The 24,416-nt window shown below is 54.3% G+C and overlaps 2 protein-coding genes across 2 annotated transcripts; both read left to right on the top strand.

Annotated features, from left to right (window-relative positions):
• The first annotated feature begins 1,226 nt into the window (after positions 1-1,226).
• On the top strand, positions 1,227-2,515 carry LOC123823021 (paraneoplastic antigen-like protein 8C). Its single transcript, XM_045845309.1, has one exon. It carries the CDS (start codon positions 1,901-1,903, stop codon positions 2,513-2,515), a length of 615 nt encoding a protein of 204 aa, XP_045701265.1. The 5' UTR covers positions 1,227-1,900.
• An 8,048-nt stretch (positions 2,516-10,563) lies between these two features.
• Positions 10,564-12,732, top strand: CCDC8 (coiled-coil domain containing 8). Its single transcript, XM_045845305.1, is given in 11 exon segments — positions 10,564-10,995; positions 11,094-11,346; positions 11,349-11,451; positions 11,454-11,489; positions 11,492-11,646; positions 11,648-11,766; positions 11,768-11,832; positions 11,835-11,990; positions 11,993-12,186; positions 12,188-12,314; positions 12,317-12,732. Coding segments are annotated over 11 exon segments (1,560 nt in total). The 5' UTR covers positions 10,564-10,798; the 3' UTR covers positions 12,472-12,732.
• The last annotated feature ends 11,684 nt before the right edge of the window (positions 12,733-24,416 follow it).

Genomic DNA, 24,416 nt, shown 5'->3' with positions numbered 1-24,416 from the left:
TCCCTGAGCTCAGCCTTCCTTGGGGTGCAGAGTCCATCCTCAAAACCGATGCCCTCGTGGTTCCAAGACGGGTGTCTTCCTCATAACTAGTCACAATAGTCCTGAGCTTTATTCTTTTTTTTTTCTCCTTTCCCTGAACTTTATTCTAATTACAATGAGTTCATAGTCCAGATCTTAACCAATCTCTTGACTAGGGAGATAGAAGACTCCAATTGGCTTGGGCCCTGGTTACCTGTGTGACCGTTTCTGAGCCAGTTACTCAGAAAAGATGGGGGAAGAGGCTCAGAAGTGGCAAAGGGGAAAGGTCAGGAGGATTAATTTAAGTCATTCATCTCTGGAGCTGGGGATCTGGAGACTGTCAGACCCAAACTTCATGGCTTTTATTACTGGCGTAGGGAGGGGAAGAATGGACTTTGTGAAGGCAGCCACATACACAGGACTATATTTTAAAAACCCTCACCCAGGATTTTATGCTTATTGGTTTTAGAGAGAGGGGAAAGGGAGGAGAGAGGATGGGAGAGAAACATCAATCAGTTGCTTCTCGAATGTGCCCCCACCGGGGACCGAACCCACGACCTAAACCCGTGCCCTGCCCAGGAATGGAGCCTGTGAACTTTCGGTTTGCAGAGAGACACTCCAGCCGACTGAGCAATACCGGCCAGGACAAGGCATTTCTTTTTTATTAAAAAAATAAAAAAAGTAATCACAAACTTATAAGAATGTCGCAGGTATGGAACAAAGAACGCTTTTCCCCTCTGAATCCATTTTGAGGGTAAATCGCGCATCTGGTGGATCATTCTGGATGATATCCTTGAACATGATAGTGGGTGTGCCCTACAAACAAGGGCATTCCACCGTAAAGATACTTTTGCTCTTTTTAAGTCATAAGTTATATAGGAGATAACATAAAATCCCACATTCCTCCATCAAATTTTGCATTTGTCCATCTATTTATATCTACATGGACTCATGGACACTCACTGTATCGAAAGGGTTATAATGTTACCCCCAACTGTAACGTTGATGCTCTGAGTGTCTCACATTTGTTCGGTGGGAGCCCTTCAAGTGAACTCAGTGTCTTTCCACCTGTTCTCATTATTCTTTGAGCATTTCCTTACTCTCTGACCCAAGAAGATGTTTCAGGCTCGTTTTGTATCTTCCCTGTCCCCTCTCCCCCGGAACCAGGCGGTTTCCCTGAAGGATAAAGGGAGAGGGTCCTCCTGAAAGCTGGTGGCTGACCCCTCACCTCTACATGACCCCTTCGGACTTTGATTTCAATGCGGCTGGGCCTGGCCAATGGCAGAGGCAATGCTCTCCTGGTTGCCATGGAGACCGCTGGGCCGCAGCGCAGGGAGGAGGCGGTGACGTCACTGCGGGAGCAAGTGCAGCGGCCACAGCCTCCTGTTAGCCTGGTCCCAGGGCACCCAGGCCGGCTTGGGGGCCAGCTACAAGGAACCAGCCAGGCCTCCATCCGCGACGCCCCGGTGTCAGTGGCCCCTGGGAGCTCGGCCCCAGATCTGCTGAGGCCTTCGGAGACCACCGCCAAGAAAGCACGTGCAGCATCTCCAGACCCTGCCTGGCGCGGCCTTGCGCAGGGGCCAAGAGCCAGCCGGCAGACACCGGCCTCTGCTTCCCGCGGCCTGAGCCCCTGGGAATTCCCACGAGGCCTCTCCCGGGGGGTTGTCACCGGAGGGTTGTCACCGGGGACTGAACACCGGGCAGCCCAGCGGGCAGCACCCGGGGCACTCTTGACGGAAGTGGACACACCGGGCCTGGGAGGCCCATCTCTCGCGCGTGGCCTTTGGGAAGGGATCGTGGCATCCTGGATCGCTTCGCGGACCCCCAAGGCGGCGCTGGCGGGCACCAGCGGGCGTACTGCTGCCTCCGAGAGCTGGGCAAGATGCTGTTCGGCGTGAAGGACATCGCGCTGCTGGAGCACGGGTGCCAGGCCCTAGAGGTGGACAGTTACAGGTCCCTGATGATCCTGGGGATCCCGGAGGACTGCAGCCATGAGGAATTCGAAGAGATCATCAGGGTCCCCCTGAAACCTCTGGGCAAGTTCGAAGTAGCCGGGAAGGCCTTTCTGGAAGAGGACAGGACCAAGGCGGCCATCGTTAGGCTGATGGAGGACATCAACTACTCCGCGATCCCCAGGGAGATCCAGGGCAAGGGCGGCATGTGGAGAGTGGTCTACATGCCCCGGAAGCAGGACATTGAGTTCCTGACCAAGCTGAACCTCTTCTTGCAGAGCGAGGGCAGGACGGTGGAGGACGTGGCCCGGGTCCTGAGGCAGGAGCTCTGCCCGACCGGGTCGGGCCCCAGAGAGCTGCCCGCCAGACAGTGCTGTGCGCCCGGGCCCGGGGAGACGCCCCGGGCTGGGGCCGCTGCCGGGCTGGACGGGGCGCCGCCTCTGGACCCCGCGGACAAGGACAGGAAGGCTGGGGACGGTAAGAGGGCCAAGCGGAAGCCGAAGAAAAACCGCCGACGGCACCACGCGTCTGACAAGAATCTGTGAGGTGGCTGGGGGTGGGCGCGGGGGCAGACGAGTGGGTGTGGGTGACGCCTGTGGGAGGGTGGGTTCCATCTGAGCGAGTTTGGGGAAGGCGAGTGGGTATGGACCGTGGGAGTGAGGGTGGGCCTTACACGGGAGTGAGTGGGAAACAGTGCGAACGGGCACCATTGGGGTGAGCATGGTGTGAGACTGGCGTGAGTGAAGGTGGCATTTGCATCTGAGTTAACTTGTGGGTGACATCGGAGGGGGTGTGGTCAGCACCTCGTGGGGCGTGGGTCACTCACTCCTTTGTCCTGCACACACTTATCGCACACCCACTGCGTCCCGGGCACCGCTCTAGGGCCTGGGGCCGTGGAAGGAAACAAATCCTGCCTTCATCGCACACACAGTGAGTGGGGGCCTTTGAGTTCCTCGGATACTTCTGAGTGGGCGTGGGCGCCATTTGGGTAGGTGCAGGTACTGTATGGCTGAGTGTGGGTCATTCATTCATTCATTCAACAAACATTTCCTGAGTGTCCACAGTGTATCTGGCACTGTTCCAGGCACCAGAGACACAGTGGGGGACGAAACAGGCCCAAACCTTGCCCTCACGGCACTCCTGTTAAATAGCTGAGTAGGTGCGGATGGCACCTGCGTTACAGGAACACGAGTGCGCGTGGGTACTGTTTCAGCGTGTGCATGGCATCTGAGCATATGTAACACAGGAGTTAGAGTGGGTGATATTTGAGTGGTTGTGGGGCTGACACTGAAGTGTGTGGGTGGGTGGGCGCTATTTGAGTGGGTGGAGATAACTTTTGAGTGAGGAAGGATCTCCAAGACCTGCAAACAATGGCTAACAACCTGCAGACTCTGTGGGACAATCTGCGCAGTCGCAGTCGGAGGCGCAGCGTGTCGGGGCTGTTGCCATGGAGACCGCATGCCCTCCTCTGCCCACCCGATGTCTGCAGGTGTTGGCTGGGAAACAGCAGAGAGAAACCGGGTCCAGCACACCAAGGTTCTGCAGAAGGTCGTCTAATGGGGTTGAGGACTAGCCAAGCAGGAAGCAAGTGGCAGGGAGCAGGCTCGAGGGGGAGGGGGGAAAGGCCACTGTCCCCTCGGCCACCCTCCCCGGCCCATGGCCTGTGTGATGTTGGGGACCGCACCCCTTGCTGAGTGTGCCCTGTGGGGAAGGAGGCACGGATCCCCTCCCTCTAGCTTTAGGCCCGGCCGGAAGTCCAGCCATCGCAAAGTCTAGAGTCGTTTTTTGTCTTTTCAAAGGATGTAGTTTGGACGCACCTCTGGCACGGACTGGCCCGGCGTGGGCCGCTCTGGTTTGCATGTGACGAGCAGAAACAGTGCCTGCCTGCTCGCCTCGTCTTTGGACCTCACTGCTCCGTGTGTGACTGAGCAGCTGTCCCTTATCTCTGCACACTGGGTCTCCCTTGCAGGGCTGGTCAGCGGGGGAGGGGGCGAGGGGGTGCTTCTGCTCTGGCTGGCGCCTGAGAGGAGGGTTGGGTGCTCTGCAATTTAAACCCCAGAAGCTCTCACTTGGGGGGAGGGGCACACTCCACTCTCTAAAGAACAAAAGGGACTTCCAGGGAACGGTCCACAGGGAGGTAAATAATTAGGAGGTCACATTCAGGAGTTATCCATGAACAATATTAAGCCTGAGCCTCCAAGTCCCCTGTGATGATAAAGAACAAAAAAGAAAAGAAAAGAAAAAACCTCTCTCACGTTAAATCCAAACGCTGTGGGTAGAGAGGGCCCTTGTTCCAGTGTCTGACCTGAGAATTTGCAAACTTTCATCAGTTCAGGGATCTGCAAAGGTTTGAACTGATTTTCTTTTAAAAAATGTAACTTCTGAGTGCATGTTCAGATTTTTACCTATCAAATAGTGACACTGAGCCCTGGTTGGTGTGGCTCAGTGGACTGACTGCCAGCCTGCAAACCAAACTGTAACACTGGAGACCCCCGGTGTATTCCTGCGGGTGGGTAATCACACCTGTGAATTCCAGTGACCACCCCCTGTCTTATTTCTGAGAGGTGACCCCATTTCCCCCCCACCCTCACCCCCAGCAGAGCCGATAGGTGGATGTCTCATTCTACACCCCACCTGGGCAGCCTGGGAACGGTTAAGGGACCACCCTCAGGCAGCCGGGAGCGCCTTTACGGCCTTGGATTCCCAGCAGGGGGTCAAAACACAGAAGGAATTTTTAGAGTTCACTTGCGTTGGAACAACCTAAAACCCTAGAAGACCAATTTCTGTCTATTTCCCAAGCTGACTCTCTATGCTTAAGCCCCAATACTTTTTCCTTTTGTGTGGTGGTTGGGATAGAGCTTTTCCCACCTTCCCCACACATATGTTTGAACTTCTTGCAAGGGCATCTCTGGTGTAGACGTTTATAGCTCTCTACTGACCTTTTTATTTTTGGTGAATTTCTGGCCTGGCCACTCCCAGTCATGGAACTTTGTATTACTGTGCTCACTGTTTCCTCAGAATCGGGGCTTGAATAAACTGTAACACAACCTCAGGCATACTTGTTCATTGCATGCAGTTCTCCCATCAGGGCATAATCGTTGTATAGTAACGAGGAGCAGTGTGGCATTTCTTATCATTGTATCGCGGTACTAACACTGTATGTGTGCTTATTGTGGGTTTTGGGTGCTTCCCACACACAATGTGAGTGGGTTCGATGTCACCCATAAAACCCCAAGTCTCCTACCACTTCTCTTTGGAGTTTTTCCAGACCAGCTGAAGAGTTTCCTGAGATCGAAATACAAGCGATTGTGCAAAACTGGGACCATATGAAGCCACTTATCTGTGTGAAGCAAGACATCGCTGGCAGAGCAGATCCTAGACAAAAATTCCTCAGTAAACTGTACGTGCCGGCCGACAGAAGGCCGCAGCTGGCCTCTGCGAACTCCCTGGCTTCAAACGTGGCTTCAGTTAAAACTCTTCATTGTTCCTTGTGGTTGATGCTGTATTGTACCAACATAAAATAAACATATGCTAATGCAATTAGTCTGCTCTTTGATATGTTGGGGGAACACTGTTAAATTTCATTTGGAAAAACAATCTGGCTGCTAAGCAATGTTCTGAAAACCACTTCCCTGTGTTGCATTGTTTTAGAAAGGGGTGTCATGAGATCTCAGGGCCAACAGAACACACTATTCCGCGGGCTCCCAGCTCCTGGTAGGGAAGGTGAAACCATTTATCTAGAATAAACATCCTAAAGTTGTCTTGTGTTCTGAGAAGTGTGCAAAGTCCTCCATACCATTAATTCATTCGATCTTCTTACCTCTCCAGAGGTGGTGCTGTGGGTCCACAACTCCTTATCGGAAATCCTTGGGCCAGATGTGGTTCAGAATTCTGGATGTTGGCAAAATGATAGAGTGACTGTCTCTTATATTGTGTAATTCTCCGCCCCCCCGCCCCCGGCCCCGGGAGAGTTAGGCAGCTCCCATAACCAAACTCATTAGAATTCTGCAGGGAATTGTGGGATATTGACATGTGTCGAACTAAACTAAGACTACACACAGCCTCACGTCACACTACATCGTGCCTCTCAGCGCTTGTCTGTTTATTTTTTTTGGGGGGGGTGATTGGGGGTCTTTCAAGTTTTGGGCTTTCAGAAGAGGAGATAAGCGATTATAAACCTGCATTTTTTTTAACACGACCATCATCTCATTTCGTGGATGAGAAAAGTGACACTCAGAAAGGCTCAGTGACTCGCCTAAGGCCTCACAGGAAAGCTCGAGAGGGATCGAAATCCCTCTGGTTCTGATCATTCTGATGACTGATGTCTGTGCCCCTGAGACAGGGCTGGGTCTCTCAGGGGCTGGGGAGAGTCAGAGCCTGCCCTCAGGAAGCGGCCAGGCAGAAATTCTTCAGGATTCTCCAAGAAACAAACAAGAGATGGGCAGCCCTCTGAGGGCCTGCTCCAGGCAGAAAGGCAGCCCTGGCTGGCGTAGCTCAGTGGACTGGGCGTAGTCCTGCAAATGGAGAGATCACTGGTTCTATTCCCAGCCTGGGTTGCAGGCCTGGTCCGGGCCAGGTCCCCAGCTGGGGGCGTGCGAGAGGCAACCTACGTCTCTCACAGAGATATTTCTCTCCTTCTCTTCCTCCCTCCCTTCCCCTCTCTAAAAAGAAATAAATAAAAAATTATTTTAAAAACCTAGTTAAAAAAATTACCGATGAATTTATCACTAAGTGAAACAGTAAACCTCTCTCTCAAATCAATCAATAAAAATTGAAAAAAGTGTGGGGGTTAAAAATCTGAGGAATCTAAGTGATTCAAAGCTCAGTTCTGCCACTTGCTAGCAGCGTGGCCTTCTTTGGCCTCAGTTCTTCTCGTCTGGGAAATGGGAATGACACTTTCTTAGGAGGGGTTGACAGGATTAAGAGAGAAAGCGCACGGGGTCAGGGACGAAGTGGGTGTTCAGTCAGAGCGAGTACTCCTGTGCGCCCGCCTTCCCGGCATTCACGAAGGTGGGGGCTGCCAGGAAAAACAGAAAACTGAGGTGCAGAAGACCAACACAGGCTAGTAAGCAAAAAGAAAGTTTTATAGTAATAGATCTAATGCAATCCATTCATTCACTCACTCACTAAATATTTTGAGCACCTGCCAGGACCGTTCTGGAGGCTGGGGATTCCGCAGTGAACAACCCAGACAAATAGCCCCAGTCTCCCCGGGCCGGTGGTGTGATACGGTGAGACAATAAATAAACATATAAGAAAATGGGAAGTGGCAAGTGCTGTGGTGAGAATAACTTAGGATAATGTGAAGATGTGCTACGGGGAAAATCCTAGAATTACACAGATATTAAAGTAAGCTTTTTTTTTCTTTCTGGAAGAGTACAGATATTTAACTGTGGTTACTCTGGAGAGGGTGAGGCTGGAGACTTGCGGGGGGCGGGGAGCTTGTTTTTAATTTTACACCTTTCTGTAACTTCAGCATTTTCTTAGTATGTGTGTGTGACTTTTAGTATTACTAATTTTCAAATAATGGCAACCAAGTGAAGCTGAGTGGAGAGATTTGGGCCATGTTTTGTTTTCTTCCCCCATTCTTTTCTGATTTTTGTGTTTCTTTTCAACAAATATAAAACTGGAAGCAATAATTATCCTTTTTTTCTGGGGTGCCTGGAGGAGGATGTGTCCTGCCAGGGAGCTGGGCAATTTAAGACACCCCCAGCAGAGCTGCTCAGGGGTTCACAAGTTTTGTAAAGATGTTGAACATTTGAGGTTTTCATTTCTAGGATAACCCTCCCTTCCTTCCACTAAAAACAAACAAACAAAAAATAAAATTAAAAAACAATCCAAATGTCTCATCTGTGAAGTCATTTCTTGACTTCTCTGGTTTGGATTTTAAAAAACATTTTATTTATTTATTTTTAGAGAGAGGGGAAAGGAAGGAGAAAGGGAGGGGGAAAAACATCAGTGTGTAGTTGCCTCTCACGCACCCACTACTGGGGACCTGGCCCAAAATCCAAGCAGGTGACCCGGCTGGGAATTGAACCGGAGTCTTTGATTTGCAAGCTGTCACTCAATCCACTGAGCCGCACCAGCGGAGGCTCAGATTTGGATTTGTACGCCTTTATTTCTCTGAGGGGGTTTATTTTAGGGCCTCTAGGAAGCAGTTTCTCAGGGATGAAGATCCAGGGCATCAGACCTAAGGAAGGGATGAAGAGCGGAGAAAGAGGCGCTGCCCGGCCCTCACCCCGTGCCGGGGGTCTCACCCTCTCAGAGCGGACTCTTGCTTCTGAACACGTCTCCGCGTTGCCATGGAGACCACTGGGAGGCTGGGGTGGGGGTGGGGGAGAAACCTAGCAGGAGGGGCGCAGTGGGGAAGTCTGGGGGAGACCAACGCGGAGGCCTGAATGGAGCTGGTGAGGAGGAGGAGAGAATCCAGCGAAGCCTAAGGACCCAGCTGCGCAGCAGGGAAAGCAACCGGAATGAGCCAGCAATTGTGCCAAGGCCTCGCGGAGACTCTCCCCTTCCCCCAAGCCCCAAGCGTCTTCCTTTCTTCCTTCTTTCCCTGCTCTCCCCCTCCCTTCCTTTAATCTCTCCCTTCCCTCTTGCTCTAAACCTCTGCCTGGTTCCTTCAGGAGTTCAATCAAATCACACGTGTTGAGTTAAATAAAATTACACGTGTTCATTTTTATATCATGCATGAAAGTCGTTTTACAGTTGTTTTTTTCTGCTGTTGTTGGAATGTCACTATAATTGGTTTCCTTTGTAATCTCATAGACGCAGTTCTGTGCACGGAAACACTTTATCTTGGGAAGGGTTGGTGGCCTGGGAAGGGTTAAGGATTCCTGGCTGTGGACGGGGGAGGGCAGAGGGAGATGGTCAGAGGAGGTGAGAGCTGGGCGTTCCGGGTGGAAGGCACAGCCAGTGCCAAGGCCCTGAGGCTGGCGGCGAGGCGAGGGCAGTGCGCGGGAGGGACGGGTGAAAGCAGGCAGGGGCGGCGAGTGGAGTGGAGAGAGGGCGGGAGAGGGAAGTGGGGGAGACCTGACAGGGCTTCGTGGGCGATGGTGGGGCTTGGGTCGCACTCTGTCTGCGATGAAGACTTTAAAAAGGCTGGAGACAGATCTGACTTACGTTTTCACAAGGTCCCTCCGGCTGCCGGGGTGGGGATGGATTGCAGGGGGTGAAAGGGGAAGAGGCGTTTTCGAAGATGCAGGCAACTGATGAGGATCCGCTGGGTCTTCCGAGCCTGCCCGGCTGGTGATCCCAGAGCTCACCTTCACCTTCGAGGTGGGCCACGTCGGGCCAGCCTCAGTTTCCCCACTTGTGAGAAGAGAGCTCTGAGGACTCGCAGCAGGCCTATTCAGCACACCGCAAGGTGGCAAGGTGTCTGGTTTCAAGAGAACCCTCCGCAAGAGTTTGCTGTGACTATTGCTAACGCCGCCCACGTGCTCTGCCTGTGGCTGCGGAGCCGGCTGCCTCAGCGTTGCCTGGGAGACCGCAAACCCTGGCCCCCACATCCCAGGTATCCCGACCCACTGGTGTGTGGCCGAATCGGAGGACCTTCGGTTTCATTTAATTTCTTAATTAACATTTTTGATTGCTAAAACTCCAAGCAATCCGAAAAGACAGGGAGTGAAAGTGCCTGTCGCTGCCCGCTTTGTGGGGCCCCAGGCCCGCCCCCCTCCCCCCAAGAAATAGCCGTTGTTGGCAGTGCTTGTAGGTGTAGGCTCCTGGGCCTGCTCGCTCTCTCCCTCTCCCTCTCTCCCTCTCTCCCTCTCTCCCTCTCTCTCTCTCTCTCTCTCTCTCTCTCTCTCTCTCTCTCTCTCTCACACACACACACACACACACACACACACATCAGACTGATTCGTATGCAAACCATCATTTCCTGGCCGTGCGATGTTGAGCAAGTGATTTATGTCTTTGCCTATAAAATGGGAATGATCGTCATATTATATTTAACGTTATGGTGAGGACTTCACAGAAAGCGCTGAAGGTGGTGCCTTATCCTTCCGCGTAGCTCCATAAAACTCGACTATCTTTTTTTTTTTTAATAGGTGCTCAGTATTTCACTGTGAGAGGAAATCCTAAAATCGAGTCAGTCTCTACTAATCAGCAATTAGGTTCGTTCATTCACTTCATTCAGAAACGTTTACTGAGCACTTACTGCGAGCCAAGCCCGCGCTAGGGGCTGGTGCAATGGGACCCTGGTACCGCCTTCTCCACCCACACGTCTGGGACCAGGAGTCGTGTCATCTCAAAGTGGTTCTTTACAGTGTCAGTGGCTCTCAGGGGCCGGTCCCACTAGCACAGCCACCTCCCGGGCCTGGCTGGTTAGGGTGGCAGCTTTGTAAACTGCTGCCTTTCTCGGGAAGGTGTGACCGGGCCCTCCTCGCGTGTTCCACTGGGAAGCATGGGCGGGGGGCGGGCCCCCCCTCCCGCAAGAGCCGGGTGCGGCCACACCCCCATGCAGGAGGGGCGTGAGGGCGCCCTGAAGAGAGTGGACAGCTCCCCTGTCAGTCTCCCGGTGTCAGGGAGTGTAAGATGAGAAGGGGAAGGTGGGCCTTGTCCTGAGGGAGGGCGAGGGGGAACTTCCCGCCCCGGAACTCCGAGGCACAGCGCGCGGGCAGGGAGGCGGGAGGCGCGCCAAGGCCAGCCTGGACAGGGGTGGCAGCCTGCCGAGGGGCGGGAGACCCTCCCGTGGGAACTGGGCTGCCTCCTCCAAGCGCCTCGGCCACATTGAATAGCCACGGCTGGGCCGTCTTTGTCTGCGAAGTCCTCTCCCAAGTTCCAGGCGCGCCTCTGGTGCCCGGGGCAGGAAGAATCGCGGGGAGCCCATGCGCCCCAACTTGGGGCGGAGACACCACGATTTCAGCTGGCAGTGGGCTTTGAACCTCAGGACTGACCTCACCCCGGCTCAAGTATGTTTCCTGAAAACTGATTCCCACCAGTCGTCGGGGGAGCCGGCCTTGGACCAGACGGAAACTTGTCCCGGCGGAGAAATGGGAAGTGTCGGCTCATCCCTGCTGGACAGGTGAAACTCTCCGGCCGCACAGCGGGGACGCCGCCCCCACTCCCACCCCCACACTAGGGGCTTCTTACAGTGTGGGCTCCTGGGCCTCCCCACCCCAGGTTTCATCCCGGAGATCTTAAGGACCCTGGACTCCCCTCCCCCAACTTCCTGATCCTCCGGAGCGTCCGGGACGGCGCCAAAGATGTGGATCTGGACGCCCTCGTGGAAGCCCTGAAGCCCGTGGGGACCTTTAAAAAGCTCGGCAAGGTGTTCCGCAGGGAGGGGGACGCCACCGCGGGGATGCTGCAGATCGGGGAGGATGCAGACTGTTTGCTTATCCCTCTCGAGGTCAGGCTGGCGGGGCGGGGGGGGGGGGCGGCGTCTGGAGGGGCATCTGCAAGCCCACCAGCAAGGAGGCGGAATGTCGCGAGCGGCAGACCCAGTTTCTGGAGGAAGAAGGTCGCGCCCTGGAGGATGTGACCGCCTCATTGAGAAGAGCACCCCGCAGCCACCCCAGCACCCCAAAAGCCCAAGGAGCCCTGAGTGAGGAGAGTCCAGCAGATGGTGACCCCTCTTCCCCGGCTGATCGTGGGTACCTATGACAGCAGCGACGCCAGCGACAGCGAGTTCAGCGACTTCGAGACCTCCAGAGAGGAGGGTGGCAAGGGCCACCGGCCCTGGGCGTGGCAGGAAGGTGCGCAAAATGCCCTTCAGTTACCTGGGCAGCAAATTCCTGGGGAGCGACCTGGAGAGCGAGGATGAGGAGGAACTGGTGGAGGCCTTCCTCCGGCGCGCTGCCTGCCTGACGCCACCGCGTGAACCAGCCGCTGCCCGCGTTTGAAGGCAACCTGGGGCCCCGCCGACCAAAGCAGACAGGTGGCGAGAGTGTGTCAGCCAGGTGTCCTGGGGGAAGCTGAAGCGGAGGGTGAAGGGTTGGGTGCCCAGGTCCAGCCCTGGAGTGGAAGAGGCCCAGCAGGACTCCGCCAGGGTGAGAGGGAGGGGGTGCCATGTAGCGCCAATCAGGGGGGTAACGTGGGGAACGCAGGAGATGGGCTGGTGCCTGAGCCCCCCACAAGGCGGTGGAGGCCCAAGGTCAGCTGGGCCTCGTTTAGGCTGCACTGGAAGGAGGAAGCAGCATCCACAGCTCAGGGGGTGGAGGCTGCAAGTGATCAGAGGGCGGAGGCCATGACCGACCAGGGGGGCAGGTGTTGTGCATCATCAGGGGGCAGAGGCCCCAGCTGTCCAGGACGCTGAAGCCTTAGCTCCCAGGGCGGCCCCAGGAGCAGCCCCAGGAGCTAGGGCCGGGAAGCAGGCGAAGACAGTGAGGTTCCAGACCCCAGGAGATTTTCATGGTTTCTCAAGTGCCGGAGAGCCTTCTGGCACACTCCCCGGTTGCCCAAGAGAGTCGCCGGGACAGGCGAGGACAGGAGCCTCCGCATGCTGAGGGCTGAGGCCAGAGCAGCAGCGGAGCAGGGAGAGCAGGAGGACCTGCCTTGAGGAGAGGGCATGGGAGCCACAGAGCGCCTGCCACCTTGAGGGCCACTCAGGGCGCGTTCCCCCCTCTGCACTGGACACGGATGCTCCTTCTGCCCCACACGTGAAAGTGGAGTAGAGGGCCAGGCAGCGCCCAGCACATCTCCACCCAACACCCCTCTTTCTTTTCTTGTGAAATGTTTCTTTCATGCATTGATTTTTTAAAAAATACAGACTCTTTGTAGTAATCCAAGGAATGTAAAAAACAAAAACAAAAACAAAAACCCCCCCTGCACAATAGGGCTGCATTCACTTCCTCAAGTGCAACTCTAGGTGCTTAGCTTGAAACCAGGAGCCAGGCCAGTGGAGAAATTCCTCCCTCACCCCCTTTCTTTTTCTCTTTTAAAGATTTTATTTATCCATTTTAGATAGAGGGGAAGGGAAAGAAAAAGAGAGGGAGAGAAACATCAGTGTGTAGTTGCCTCTCAGGTGGGTCCCACTGGGGACCTGGCCTGCAACCCAGGCATGTGCCCTGACTGGGAATCGAACTGGCGACCCCTTGGTTCGCAGCCCATGCTCAATCCACTGAGTCATGCCAGCCAGGGCCCTCACCCCCTTTCGCATCCCCTTTTCTCCTGCACATTGACAGCCTCCTGGAACTTACATGTAAATACGTAAATAAAAATGTTCACAAACTTTCTTCTCGGCTTTAGACTTGGCAGCTGAAGAATGCTCCAGGCTGATTTTGTCATGCACTTGTGTCCTCTCCACCTTCCATGAGGGTGGACCTGCATTTATGTCCCTTTGATTGCCACGTCCATGCTGCTGGGTCCCATGGGCTCCACGAGTCCAGCGCCTGCAGTGCAGACACTCCACACGCCTGACAAGGCACAGAAGACTCGTCCGGGAAACGTGCCTGAGTGCAGGTTCTGGGGCCCTTTGTGCCAGGGCTGTGGGTTTGCCAGCACTGGCTGGCCGGCCCAGGAATATGCTTTGATCAAGCTCCATGAACATCTGGGGCAGCCTGATCGCTGGACAAATCATGGCAGTGGACACAGGGCTGGGGAGGGCGCGGCCGGGAGCAGTGTGGAGTGTGCTGTGATTACTGCTGGGAGAGACGGGTGGCCGGGGGACATCTCTCTGTCTTGTTTGTGTGCCCCTCATCTCCCACCAGAGAGAAGCAGATGGCAAGGACCACGCCCCAGCTTTGTTGATGGCAGAAGAAACGGGAATTCAAGGAAGAAGGTATCTGAAGGCCAGCTCTGTCCTTCTGACTCTGGTGACTGCCTGGCCTGAGTTTCTTGGTTATTTCCCTTGGAACTAAAGCATGATATGGCTTCTTTCACCCCTTCCCCTGGAAGTGGTCATGTGGGTGCCACTTACCGTTAAGCTGAGAACCCCTTTGTACTGGGTGTAGTTCACAGCCCGGCAAGAAGGAGCTTCCAGCTCTACTGGGAGGGCTGGGGGGACAGGGTGCAGCAGCAGAATAACTAAACTGGGTGGAGTTGTCTCTGAAGTGGCCAGTGAGGACTCTGGAAGCCAGCTTGGTGATGGCAGTGGGGGCGGGCTGGGGCTACTGCCCTGTTTGGGGAATAGGGGCCTCTGGCCTCCTTCCAGGGGTAGGGGAGGGGTCTGGCCTGCAGGGGATGCTGAAAGGTGAAAGGAGCTGGGAGCAGAGATGGCGAGAGGCACCCAGAGAGGCTCATTGGCTGGGCAAATCTGTCCCCCCACTGCTGATTCTCAGTTTGTCCCTCCTGTCCGTGGCGTCTCCAACGTGAGCGTCCAGCCAGGCCTTGCAGGTGGAAGGACCCTTGAGTAGCCTGAGATAGTACCAGGGCTTTCAGTGTTATTTTCATTCCAAGGAGGTTTCAAATGGTGCCAGTAGAGGCCCAGCCCCCAAATGCAGCCTGTAGGTGCCTCCTGGGGTGGTTTTCAGGGAGGAAGTCGGCAGAAAACACCCAACTACCCACAACTCTGGAGTGGAGTAGAGGCCGCACCAGCTGCGGCGCCCGCCGTGACCACCAGAGGGCGCGCCAGGAGCTTTTGTCTCCACACCGGCCTTTCAATGTGACCGAAGAGAAAACAATGGAATACGGACACAAAGATGCCATCGCGCCACAGGCAGGGACTTTCTGAATCCCCCTTCCCAGGCCCCATGATGGAGTGACTGGAAGAGAGGAAACCGCTAGGGGGACGGAGTGAGGAGGGATTTGGAGTCAGGCTGCCCACCTCACCTCCAGCACCGCCCCTTGCAAGCTATGTGACCTCAGACTGGTTACTTAACTTCTCTGCGCCTCCACGTACTCATCAGAGAGAGCAAGCATCATAGCCGTTTCCTAGGATGGCTGAGAGGATTGAAGAAGACCTGATGTGTTAGAGCTCAAATCAGCCCCAACAGACGTCATCTCGTCTTCTTCCTGTTATACTAATATTTCAAGAGGCATCTCAGGAGGCATCTCAGTCCGGATTGGGACTCCTAGTGCAAGGGTTTCCAATCCTGGGTGCTGCGTGGAATGATCTGGGAGCTTTCACACATGCATGCCCAGTCCGCACTCTCGGGTTCTCACAGAACTGGTCCGGGGTACGGCTGGGGCACCGAGAGCCCTAAAGCTTCCGGGGTGATTCCAATGTGTACCTGGGACGATTCCAATGTGCTGCCGACGGCGCTAAGAACCGCGACCCTAATCAGACCTGGTCGTGCATCAGAATCACCTGAAGGAACTTTTAAATCACAAATTGCTTGATCCCAGCCCCAAATGATTTCGTAGGTCTACGGTGGACCCACTAACAGGCATTTCTATCAAGTCCTCAGGTGATGTTAATGCGGCTACTACTAGGACTTCACTTGAAGCAGCGTTCCCCTACAGGAATGTCCACTTTCCCCAGCCTGGCAGTCAAAGGCCAGGTGGAGCCTCTGGCTCTGGGCCATTCATTATCTAAAGCAGATTTAACAAGCGGTCCTGGGGCGCCCTCGGATGGGCACTTCGAGTACTGCAGCTGGTGTGGGCGGTCTCCCCGGCTCCCGAGGTCTGGGCGTTGTTCGCGCTCCGGGATCCCCTGATCTTCCCTCTCAGTAGTTCCAGCAGTTGACCACACTCGGGACTTGAGCGGTTTGAGAGGCCGGGACAGGGTTGGCCGGGGTTGGGGTCGAGTTTGGGTAGGACATGGGATTCCGGTCCAAGGCGCCCCCGCCTCTTGCTCTGGAACGGTCTGCGGCTTTGCGAGGGAGCCCTGGGGTAGGACGGGGACTGAGCGCCCTTTCTCGCCTCTCCGAGCCTCAGTTGCCTTTTCTGGGAAATAGGGGTGAAAACCTGCCTTCACCCTATTTTCCAAAACCTATTCTAACCACAGAATCAAATAGAGACACACCCCTCAAATCTATTTACGCCGAAGACTCCACAGAGACACAAGCCCAGCTCGGAAGCCTGGCTCGGGAGGGGTCGGTGACGACTCATGACTCAGCCCCGGGCAGCGCAGTCGTGGCTCTGGGCTCTCGCACCGGCCGTTCCCGCCCCTGGGGGCGCTTCCCTCGGGTGTCCGCTGCCTCGCCCCGCACCTACTGCCACCTTCCCGGTGAGGGCTTCCCCCGATTGCAAACCCTCCCGCCCCGCACCCGCAGGCCCCGCCCGCCCGCCTTTCCTCCCCGCGGGCGCCGCTGTCCAACGCCGGAGCCCGCGCTGCTCTCGGGGCTCAGTACCCGTCCGCCCTCCCCCCGCCCACGACGCTCCGCGAGGGGTCTGCCTGCGTCTGCCCTGCTTCCCGCTGCAGCCCTCGCGGGTCCTCGGCCTCCGCGGAACACCGCCTCCTTCTCCCACAGGAGGCGACCGCACTCCCCTCCGTCCGGGCACCTCCGGGCCCCGCGGGGACAAACCCGCTGCTGAAGAGCCTGGGGGCTCCTCGCACGGCCCCTGCGGGTGGGATCTCGGGGTTTTTACGCTGCTGCCCCCGGGACCCGAGGCGCTGCTCCGCGTGCCCCAGGCTCCCACCCGCCGGGTGGGGGCGTCCCCACACCTGCCTCGGGGGGTACATCTGGGTCCCGTTTGCCAAGCCCCAGCGGTCCATCCGGTCCGTCAGTCATTCAAGAGCTGAAAACAGCGGCCACCGTGTGCGGGCACCGGGCACCCCCCTTCTAAGAATAAATTTAAAAATATATATATATTTTAAAAAGGGCCAAAATGGTAAATTTTGTTATGTGTATTTCAATAAAAATTAAAATAAATGTAAACAAAAACCAACCTGAGCGCTTCAAACAGTCCTTGGAATATGGTAGGAACTATAGAAAAGAGTCATTTTAATTTTCGTAATTAGTGTTGAATCTCACCCCCCCCCACTTCAGAGCTGAAGCAGTCTGGGCAAGTTACTTAGCCCGGCGCACTGAGCGCTGGGCAAGCGCCCTCCACCGCGCGTCTTCAACCAGCGGTCCTGGAGCGCCCCCTGGTGGGCACAGCGTGCGCTGCGACTCGCGTGGGCGGACGCCACTGCAGTGATCTTTGCTGGCTGCGGGTGGCGGGCGCAGCTTGCTTTCTGTACCCGGGCCCCTCATTCCTCCCTCCGACTGTTGTAAGACCTGGTCACACACGAGGGAGTCGCGGGGGGGATACCCCTCGCCACGCCTGAGCGCACCAAGAGGCCGGGACAGGGTCGGCCTCCGGGGGGGGGTGTGTGGGCGGGGCCGGGGAGGGTCGGTCCAGGCGCGGGAGCAGCGCCGCGGCACAGCCTGGGGGATCCGCTCTGCTCCTCCCGGGGGCTTGGCGGCGGTGACGAGAGAGACCCTGAAGTCGGACAGACCCTGTTCGAGCTCTTCTCCACCTCCTAAGTCTCAATTTCCTCATCCGGGAAACGAGGGAGAAAACCTGCCTTCGTCCTTTTCCCCAGTGCCGGCCCCGAAAAGGCGCCCGGCCTGGCTTCCGCAGGTGGGTGAGAACGTGAAACAGCGGGAAGGGAGCTGAGGTAGGAAGTGGGGTTTAGATAAACCTACATGGATTTTCTCTAAAAGGATGGCTGTTCTCAGATTGTTTCCCATCCACTCTTGGCTTCCGTTCTTCCCAGGGTGGTTGTGTGTGTTCATTTGTTTTATGCCACAAGAGAAGTTACTGACCTTGTACTTGGGAGGCCCCAATATGCAGGGATTCTACGGAGGGCAACACCCAAATTTCGGGACCACGTTCGGGACCAGCAAACTCCCGGCGGCGACTCCTTTCAGGGACAAGTGCAGGTGTGGCAGTTTTAAGACGTGGAGTAGGTTCACGTCAGCCCGTGTCACAGTCTTGCGAATGCACACTCACGGACATCCAGACACACCACACAATTACACACCCACCCGCCCAGGTACACACACTCACACACCTTTGCACACATACACCTGCTAAAATCCTCTCACATATCCACAAACCCCACCACTCACACACCCCAGCTCCCTCCCGCACTCATCTTTGTTGCGCGTGTGCGTGCACACACACACGCCCATTCTCCCCCTTCCCAGGTTGGTGCCAATTTTTTTTTTCTTGTCACCCTTGGCAGATACGGGCCTGTTCCAAGGGCCGGGACTTGCTGTGGGCATTGGGGAACCTGAACCTTCCTCCGGGCTGAGGGATTTAGAGGGGAAGTCCGGGTGGGCCAGGCTCTGGGCAGGAGTGGGTGTGGCCTCAGACTGGAGACCGCCCCGTGCTCCCTTAGACTGGGAGTGGCCTGAGGCTTTCCCTCTCCTGGAAGCCGGGGGCTTTACCCTGACACCTCCCCTCCTCCAGGTCCCACCCCTGCCCAGGAGTCGCCCCTTCCCATCAAACCTCACCTCTGACCCTGTCCCATCTCAGCTCAGGACTTACCATGGCTCCTCAGTGACTTCGAGACAAAGCCCAGCGTCTCACCACGGCCCAGAAGGTGGGGAAAGGTCTGGCGTGTCCTCTGGGTCTCATTCCAGACTGAATGCCTGGGCTAGGTCAGGTGCCTCCTCTGGGCTGTCATTCTGTCTCTCCCGCTGAACTGTGAGCCCTGGGAGGCCGGGCTCAGAACTGTCCTGTCATAAATGGGTCCCCAAAACCACCCATTACGAAGGGTCTCAGGGAAGTTTGTTGAACAACAGAATGAAATAATCGTGGGTTTAAACTTTGGGTCCCTATCCCTTTTCCCTGAGCTGTGGCTCCTCGTGCCCATCAGAGGGCGCTCTGACCCAACAAATATTTAATTCAGGGCTGAGGCCATCTCGGGCACTGAGAAAGGAGTAACAATTACACCAAGTACTAATTCAGCCCTCCCGCCTGCTGGGGTGGCGCTAAGTGATCCGCACATCCAATCTCCACATCAACAGCTAGATGGACCTAACCTAGACAGCCAAGGAAAGCCAAGCTCAGTGAGCTTGTTTAATTTTCCGAGGTCACACATCTAAGCTGCTGATAAACTTAGAGGCTGGAAGTCACAGGGCTGGACAATGCTATTAATACACCACTTTATGCCCTGGCTGGTGTGGTTCAGTGCACTGAGTATGGGCTGTGAAGCAAATGGTTGCCGGTTTGATTCTCAGTCAGGGCACATACCTGGGTTGCGGGCCAGGTTCCCAGTAGGGGGCGCGTGAGAGGCAACCACATATTGATGTTTCCCTCTCTCCTTCCGTTCCCCTCTCTAAATAAATAAATTCTTTAAAAACGAAAAGAAACTGTAACCCTGCCCATTGTTTAAAAAAACAAACACTTCCCAGATGAGGAACTGCCAAGCCCACACAGCTGGGCAGCGGCGGGACAGGAAGTGAACACAGGTTTTCTCAGACCTCAAACCCTGGACTCCAGAGCTACCACAGACGGCCTTCGGCAGCACCACTCCCGCTACTCATTCATTCATTCAATTTCCCCATCACTCCATCCTACTGAGCACCCGTTCCTTGATGCACACGGTTGTGATCAAGTTAGGTTCAGTTCTCCTGACAGTGTTAATCCCATAAACAGCTGTTTGACAGCTGTGTCGAGTCTACGGTCTGTTGGGTCTCAGGACACCGATCTGGCAAACAAGTGATCTGATCTTGTTGGGAAAAAAACAAGTTACAGGGAGAACGTGTCTAGTGCCATCATTCATATCAATCAAGTTGTTCTTGAAAATGTATTTACAAATATTCTCCATTTATATAATAAAAATGTTTGGAAGTGGCGGTGAAGGTAGTTTTTTTTTTAAAAAAAACCACTATTTTTAGGGGCATGAAAACAAAGTAAGTTTGAAGTCTACCATTTGAGGGGACTTGCATTTTCTATAAATGTTCTTGATGAAAGTGGGACAGAAACTCGGGACTCAGCCCTGGAGAGAAAGGAAGTCTCAAATGGACCCAGCAGAAAAGCTTGTTCTGAGGAGACACCTGTAAATGATTAAGCCAAGGTCAAGGGAAGTGGAAAGAGCCAGGCTTGACCTTCGAAGCAATGAACCCCCTGGTGTCTCTTGTGTGTCCTTGCAGGTGTGCACACGAGTACACACAAGTGCAGTGAGCCACACTGCACATTCCACCACATGGCGACATGGCGTTCTCCACACCTTTCTGCTCCTTGTATTTTCCTCTGAAAGCATCTCAGCGTGGATTTCTTATCCAGACATTTACAGCTATGTCTTGATCACACGTAACTTTTCTTTCTAAAAAATTTCCCCTTCCCTTTCTCCTTCCTTTTTTTGGGGGGGAGGGGGTCAATAACAGCTTTGAGATGATAATTCACATACAATTCTGTGGCTTTGAGTATATCCCCAGTCTTGCACATTACCACGATAAACTTTTTAATATTTTTATGACCACAGCCCCCAAAGAAACCCTGTACCCATTAGCAGGCAATCCATGTCCCTCCAAGCCCCTGGCAACCACCAATCTACTCTCTGGCTCTATGGATTTGTCTGTTCAGGACATTTCATAGAAATGAAATCACACAATATATGGCAATTTGCGTCTGGCTTCTTGCACTTAACATGATGTTTTCAAGGTTCATCCACATGGTAGCATGTGCTACAGCTTTATTTCTATGGCCAAATCACATTCCATTGTCTGGATATGCCATTTTGTCTATACACTCATCAGTTCATGGGTATTTGGGGTCATTTCAGCTTTCTATTATGAGCAATGCTAAGTACATTCATGTACTAGATTCTGTGTAGAAACATGTTTTCGTTTCTCTTGGGCAGATTCTGAGGAGCGGAATTGCTGGGTCGTGTGGTGCACTAGTCAGCTCGGGCTGCCACAACAAATACTGTAGATATACTGGGTGGCTTGAGCAACTGCAACTAATTTTCTCACAATTCTGGAGGCTGGAAGTCCAAGGTCAAGGGGTGGGCTTCAAACAGCAACAGTTGTTACCACACAGTGGGGTCACTGAGTGGTTCTTCTGTTGGTCTTGCCTGTGGCTGCAGTCTGCTGGCGGTGGCTGGGGCTGCGGGACACGGGGGTTGGTTCTCCAGGCGGCCTCTCTCCCTCCAAGTGATCTTTCACCATTTGGTACTGAAGCTTGAACTTCCTTGGAAAATGGTAGCTGCTTTCCAAGAGAGCAAAAACGGGAGCTCCAGGGCCTAAGGCTTAGGCCCTAGATTGACACAGCATCATTTCCACTGCACTCTATTGGTCAAAACAAGTCAACAGGCCTGGAGTCAGGGGTAGGGGAAGTAGAGTGCCCCTAGTGGTGGGAGGACTGACAGGCATGGACAGGAAGCAGCAGTCTTTGGAGGCAACCCAGCAGTGTATTTTTCTGGCATCTGCAATAGTCAAGTGTATTTCATATGGAAAGGTATGTTTGAAATAGTATAGTGAATTTTGGGAAGACGTTAGCTTGAATAAGAATTCATTGATAAATAAGAGTTCTGCCCTGGCTGGTGTGGCTCAGTTGAGAGGATGTCCTCCTGCGAAGCCAAAGGTTGCCCGTCCCATTCCGTCAGGGCACGTGGCTGGGTTGGGGGTTCGTCCCCAGTTGGGCGGGGTGTGAGAGGCAACCGATGGATGTTTCTCTCTCACATTGATGTTTCTCTCTCTCTTGCTCCCCACCTTTCCCTCTCTGAAAATAAATAAAATCTTAATTTATTTTTATTTTTTAAAATATGAGTTCTGACTAGAGGCCATGGTTGTAAGGTTACTCTAATGAAAATGTGCGAATTTTCTGTGCACCATGTTCTACAACTTTTTTTCTTAAAGATTTTGTTTATTTTTAGAGAGGGGAAGGGAGGGAGAGTGGGAGAGAAACATAAATGTGTGGTTGCCTCTCAAGTGGCCCCCACTGGGGACCTGGCCAGCAACCCAGGCATGTGCCCTGACTGGGAATCGAACCGGCAACCCTTTGGTTCACAGCCCGTGCTCAATCTACTTAGCTATGCCAGCTGGGGCTTGCAACTTTCTTTCACAGACAGCTGGAAACTGACAGATACAACGGAGTGAAGGCAGCTTTGTTTAGAGGCTTCTGTTGATTCCATTCACCTGGGCATCCACGGTCTTTCATTACTGCGGTATCTCTCATCAAATTATTTCACTTTATGACTCCCAGGCCATTCGTTTCAAGTTTTGTGCAGAGAACATAATGAAGTGCCTGCTGACTGAAGCCTGAGGGACGCAGGCCCGAGTCTCCCCAGGGCTGACCGAGGGCTGGTGCAGAGCGCAGCCCTCCACAGGAAAACGAGCCTGCGCTCCATCCAGGACTGTGAGCACCTCGCCCACCCGGGGGCCACCTCCCAGTTTCACCAGACACGGCCAAGGGAGGGGTCTTACAAGGAGCCGAGTGAGTGAGCACCAGCTCACAGCCAGACGCCTGAGCATCAGAGCAGATGGTTTGTTGCTTCAATCTCCAAACACGTAAGCGTATTTGAATTTTTAGTTATTTTCAGACCCGTGGTGTTGCCACTCTTGTTACCTCTAATCTTTTACCTTCATTACTTTCTCCAGCTACCATGTACTATTTCTTCATGTTCAGTTTGATGGCATTTTTAGTTTTACAGATTCCACATATTCCCCTCTCCCATATTTAATACTTATATGCAAATGCATATTATACCCAGAGTACAGTTATTTTGAAGCCTAAAAATAAAATAATCTACAGAGACATGTAAGAGCCCAGTTCTTGAATTTAGCCTTTTTTTTTAAAAATCCTCACCCAAGGGCATCCTTTTCTCATTCGCTTCTTTACAGAGAGAGGGAGAAAGAGCGATGTGAGAGAGACATCAGTTAGTTGCCTTTGGGAGCACCCAGATTGGGGATCCGCAGCGGATCAGGGATCGTGTGTGTCCAGAGTGGGGGTCGCACTCACATGCGCCTGGTCTGGGGATGAACCCGAAATCTAGGCACGTGCCCTGACAGGGAAATTGAACCCACAACCCTTCGGTTACGGGATGATGTTCCAACCACTGAGCCACACCAGCCAGGGCCTGGATTCAGTTTTAATTGGGGTGAAGGGTTTGTGGCGAGGTGAGGTCAGGCTGTTCCAGCGGGCTCTGTGGATGCTGGGGCCGGGCGTTTGCCTAGAACAGGGGGAGGGCACCTTCAACCCCCATCTAAAAAGAAACCAGGGGGCAGAGGCTGAGCCCGACTTGGCGCAAAGGTGGGGAAGATGGGAAGGTGGCTGCCTAGAGAGCTTTGGGCGGGGGGGAGAGGCCAGGACAAGGCTGGGACCATGCACGCCTGGGTGACGGAGAAGACAGGGCAGCCACCCCCGAGATGGGGCAGGAGAGGAAGATGGGAATGACAGGACAGTTAGGTCAGTTTTAGACACAGTGAAGGTTTTCCTATATTCCTAAATACAGTGATAGATTTCTTATTTTTGGCTTCAAAAGTAGTACATGCTCATTGAATCTGGGTAAGTATAAAATCATAAAAAATTAAAATAAGCTAAGATTCTTTGGTCAGAAATAACTCCCATTGTCATTTGGTTGTGTACTTCCATGTCCACACCCTGACCTGACCCCTGGGACCTGCAACTGTGACCTCCTTTGGGAAAAAAGATTTGCAAATATAATTAAGGTTCTCAAATGCGGTCACCCTGAAAATTCAATTGGGCTCTCAATCCAATGACCGGTGTCACCATGGGAGACAGAGAGGACAGGGAAAGGTGGCCAATGTGCAGCAGGAGGAAGAGGCTGGAGCTAAGGAATGTCAAGAGCCGGGAGACACTGGAAGCAGCAAGAATCCCCCGCCCAGGGCCCCAGGATGGAGACTTCTGGCCTTGGGAGTTATGGAAGAACCGTTTCTGTTGTTTCAAGCCATCCAGGTTGTGGCGGTGTGTCCCAGCGACCCCAGGGAACTAACACGAATGCGGGTCTGGGTCCGGATGCGGCTGTCCCAGCAGGCGGGGGCACAGACAAGGGCGCGGCTGTGGGTGTGGGGGCAGCTGCCCGTGCAGGTGCGGACGCGTGTGTATAAAGACGCAGTTATTGCTGCGGCTGCAGACACAGGCAGAGACAGTACAGATCTTGAGAAAATCATGATGTGGACTGGAGCCAACCGGGCTAACACCACCGCAGGTCACTGAGTGTGTGGGCCTAGGGACACCGGAAGGGCAGCAGCAAGGGACAGTTATAGCACCAGGTGCCTGGGATACTGGGGCTTCTCCCACAGCTCAACTCCCCCCGCCGGTCTGAAGGGCTCACAGCACTGCCTCACGGGAAGGAACGGGGCTGGCCCGCCAGGACTCCTGCCTCTTTCCCTCTGGAGACTATAAACCCGGGCACAGCCCCCAGGGAGGGCTGCACGTCCCGCAGGGCTGCCTTGCTTTAGAGAAGGAACTGTCCGAGGAGCTTTCCTGAACGCCAACACAGAGTTAGGATGGAGGTCACTTCATTTCTGCCCGAGAGGAGGCAACCGATGGGGGCAGAGTACTCACCCAATTCCACCCTCTGCCCGCTGTCATCTGCCCGGAGACACTCCCCAGGTCTACATCTCCCCAGAATAAGGCGGGTCCGGGAGAGCGCACACTTGAGACCAGGAACCTCTCCAGGGGGCCCTGGGCCAGGCCAGGTGGCCTGACAGGGAGTCAGTG

This window comes from Phyllostomus hastatus, unplaced genomic scaffold, assembly GCF_019186645.2.
Source record: "Phyllostomus hastatus isolate PE091 unplaced genomic scaffold, TTU_PhHast_1.1 phas_contig_468, whole genome shotgun sequence".
NCBI lineage: Eukaryota > Metazoa > Chordata > Mammalia > Chiroptera > Phyllostomidae > Phyllostomus > Phyllostomus hastatus.
This window is presented reverse-complemented; position numbering and strand designations above follow the sequence as displayed.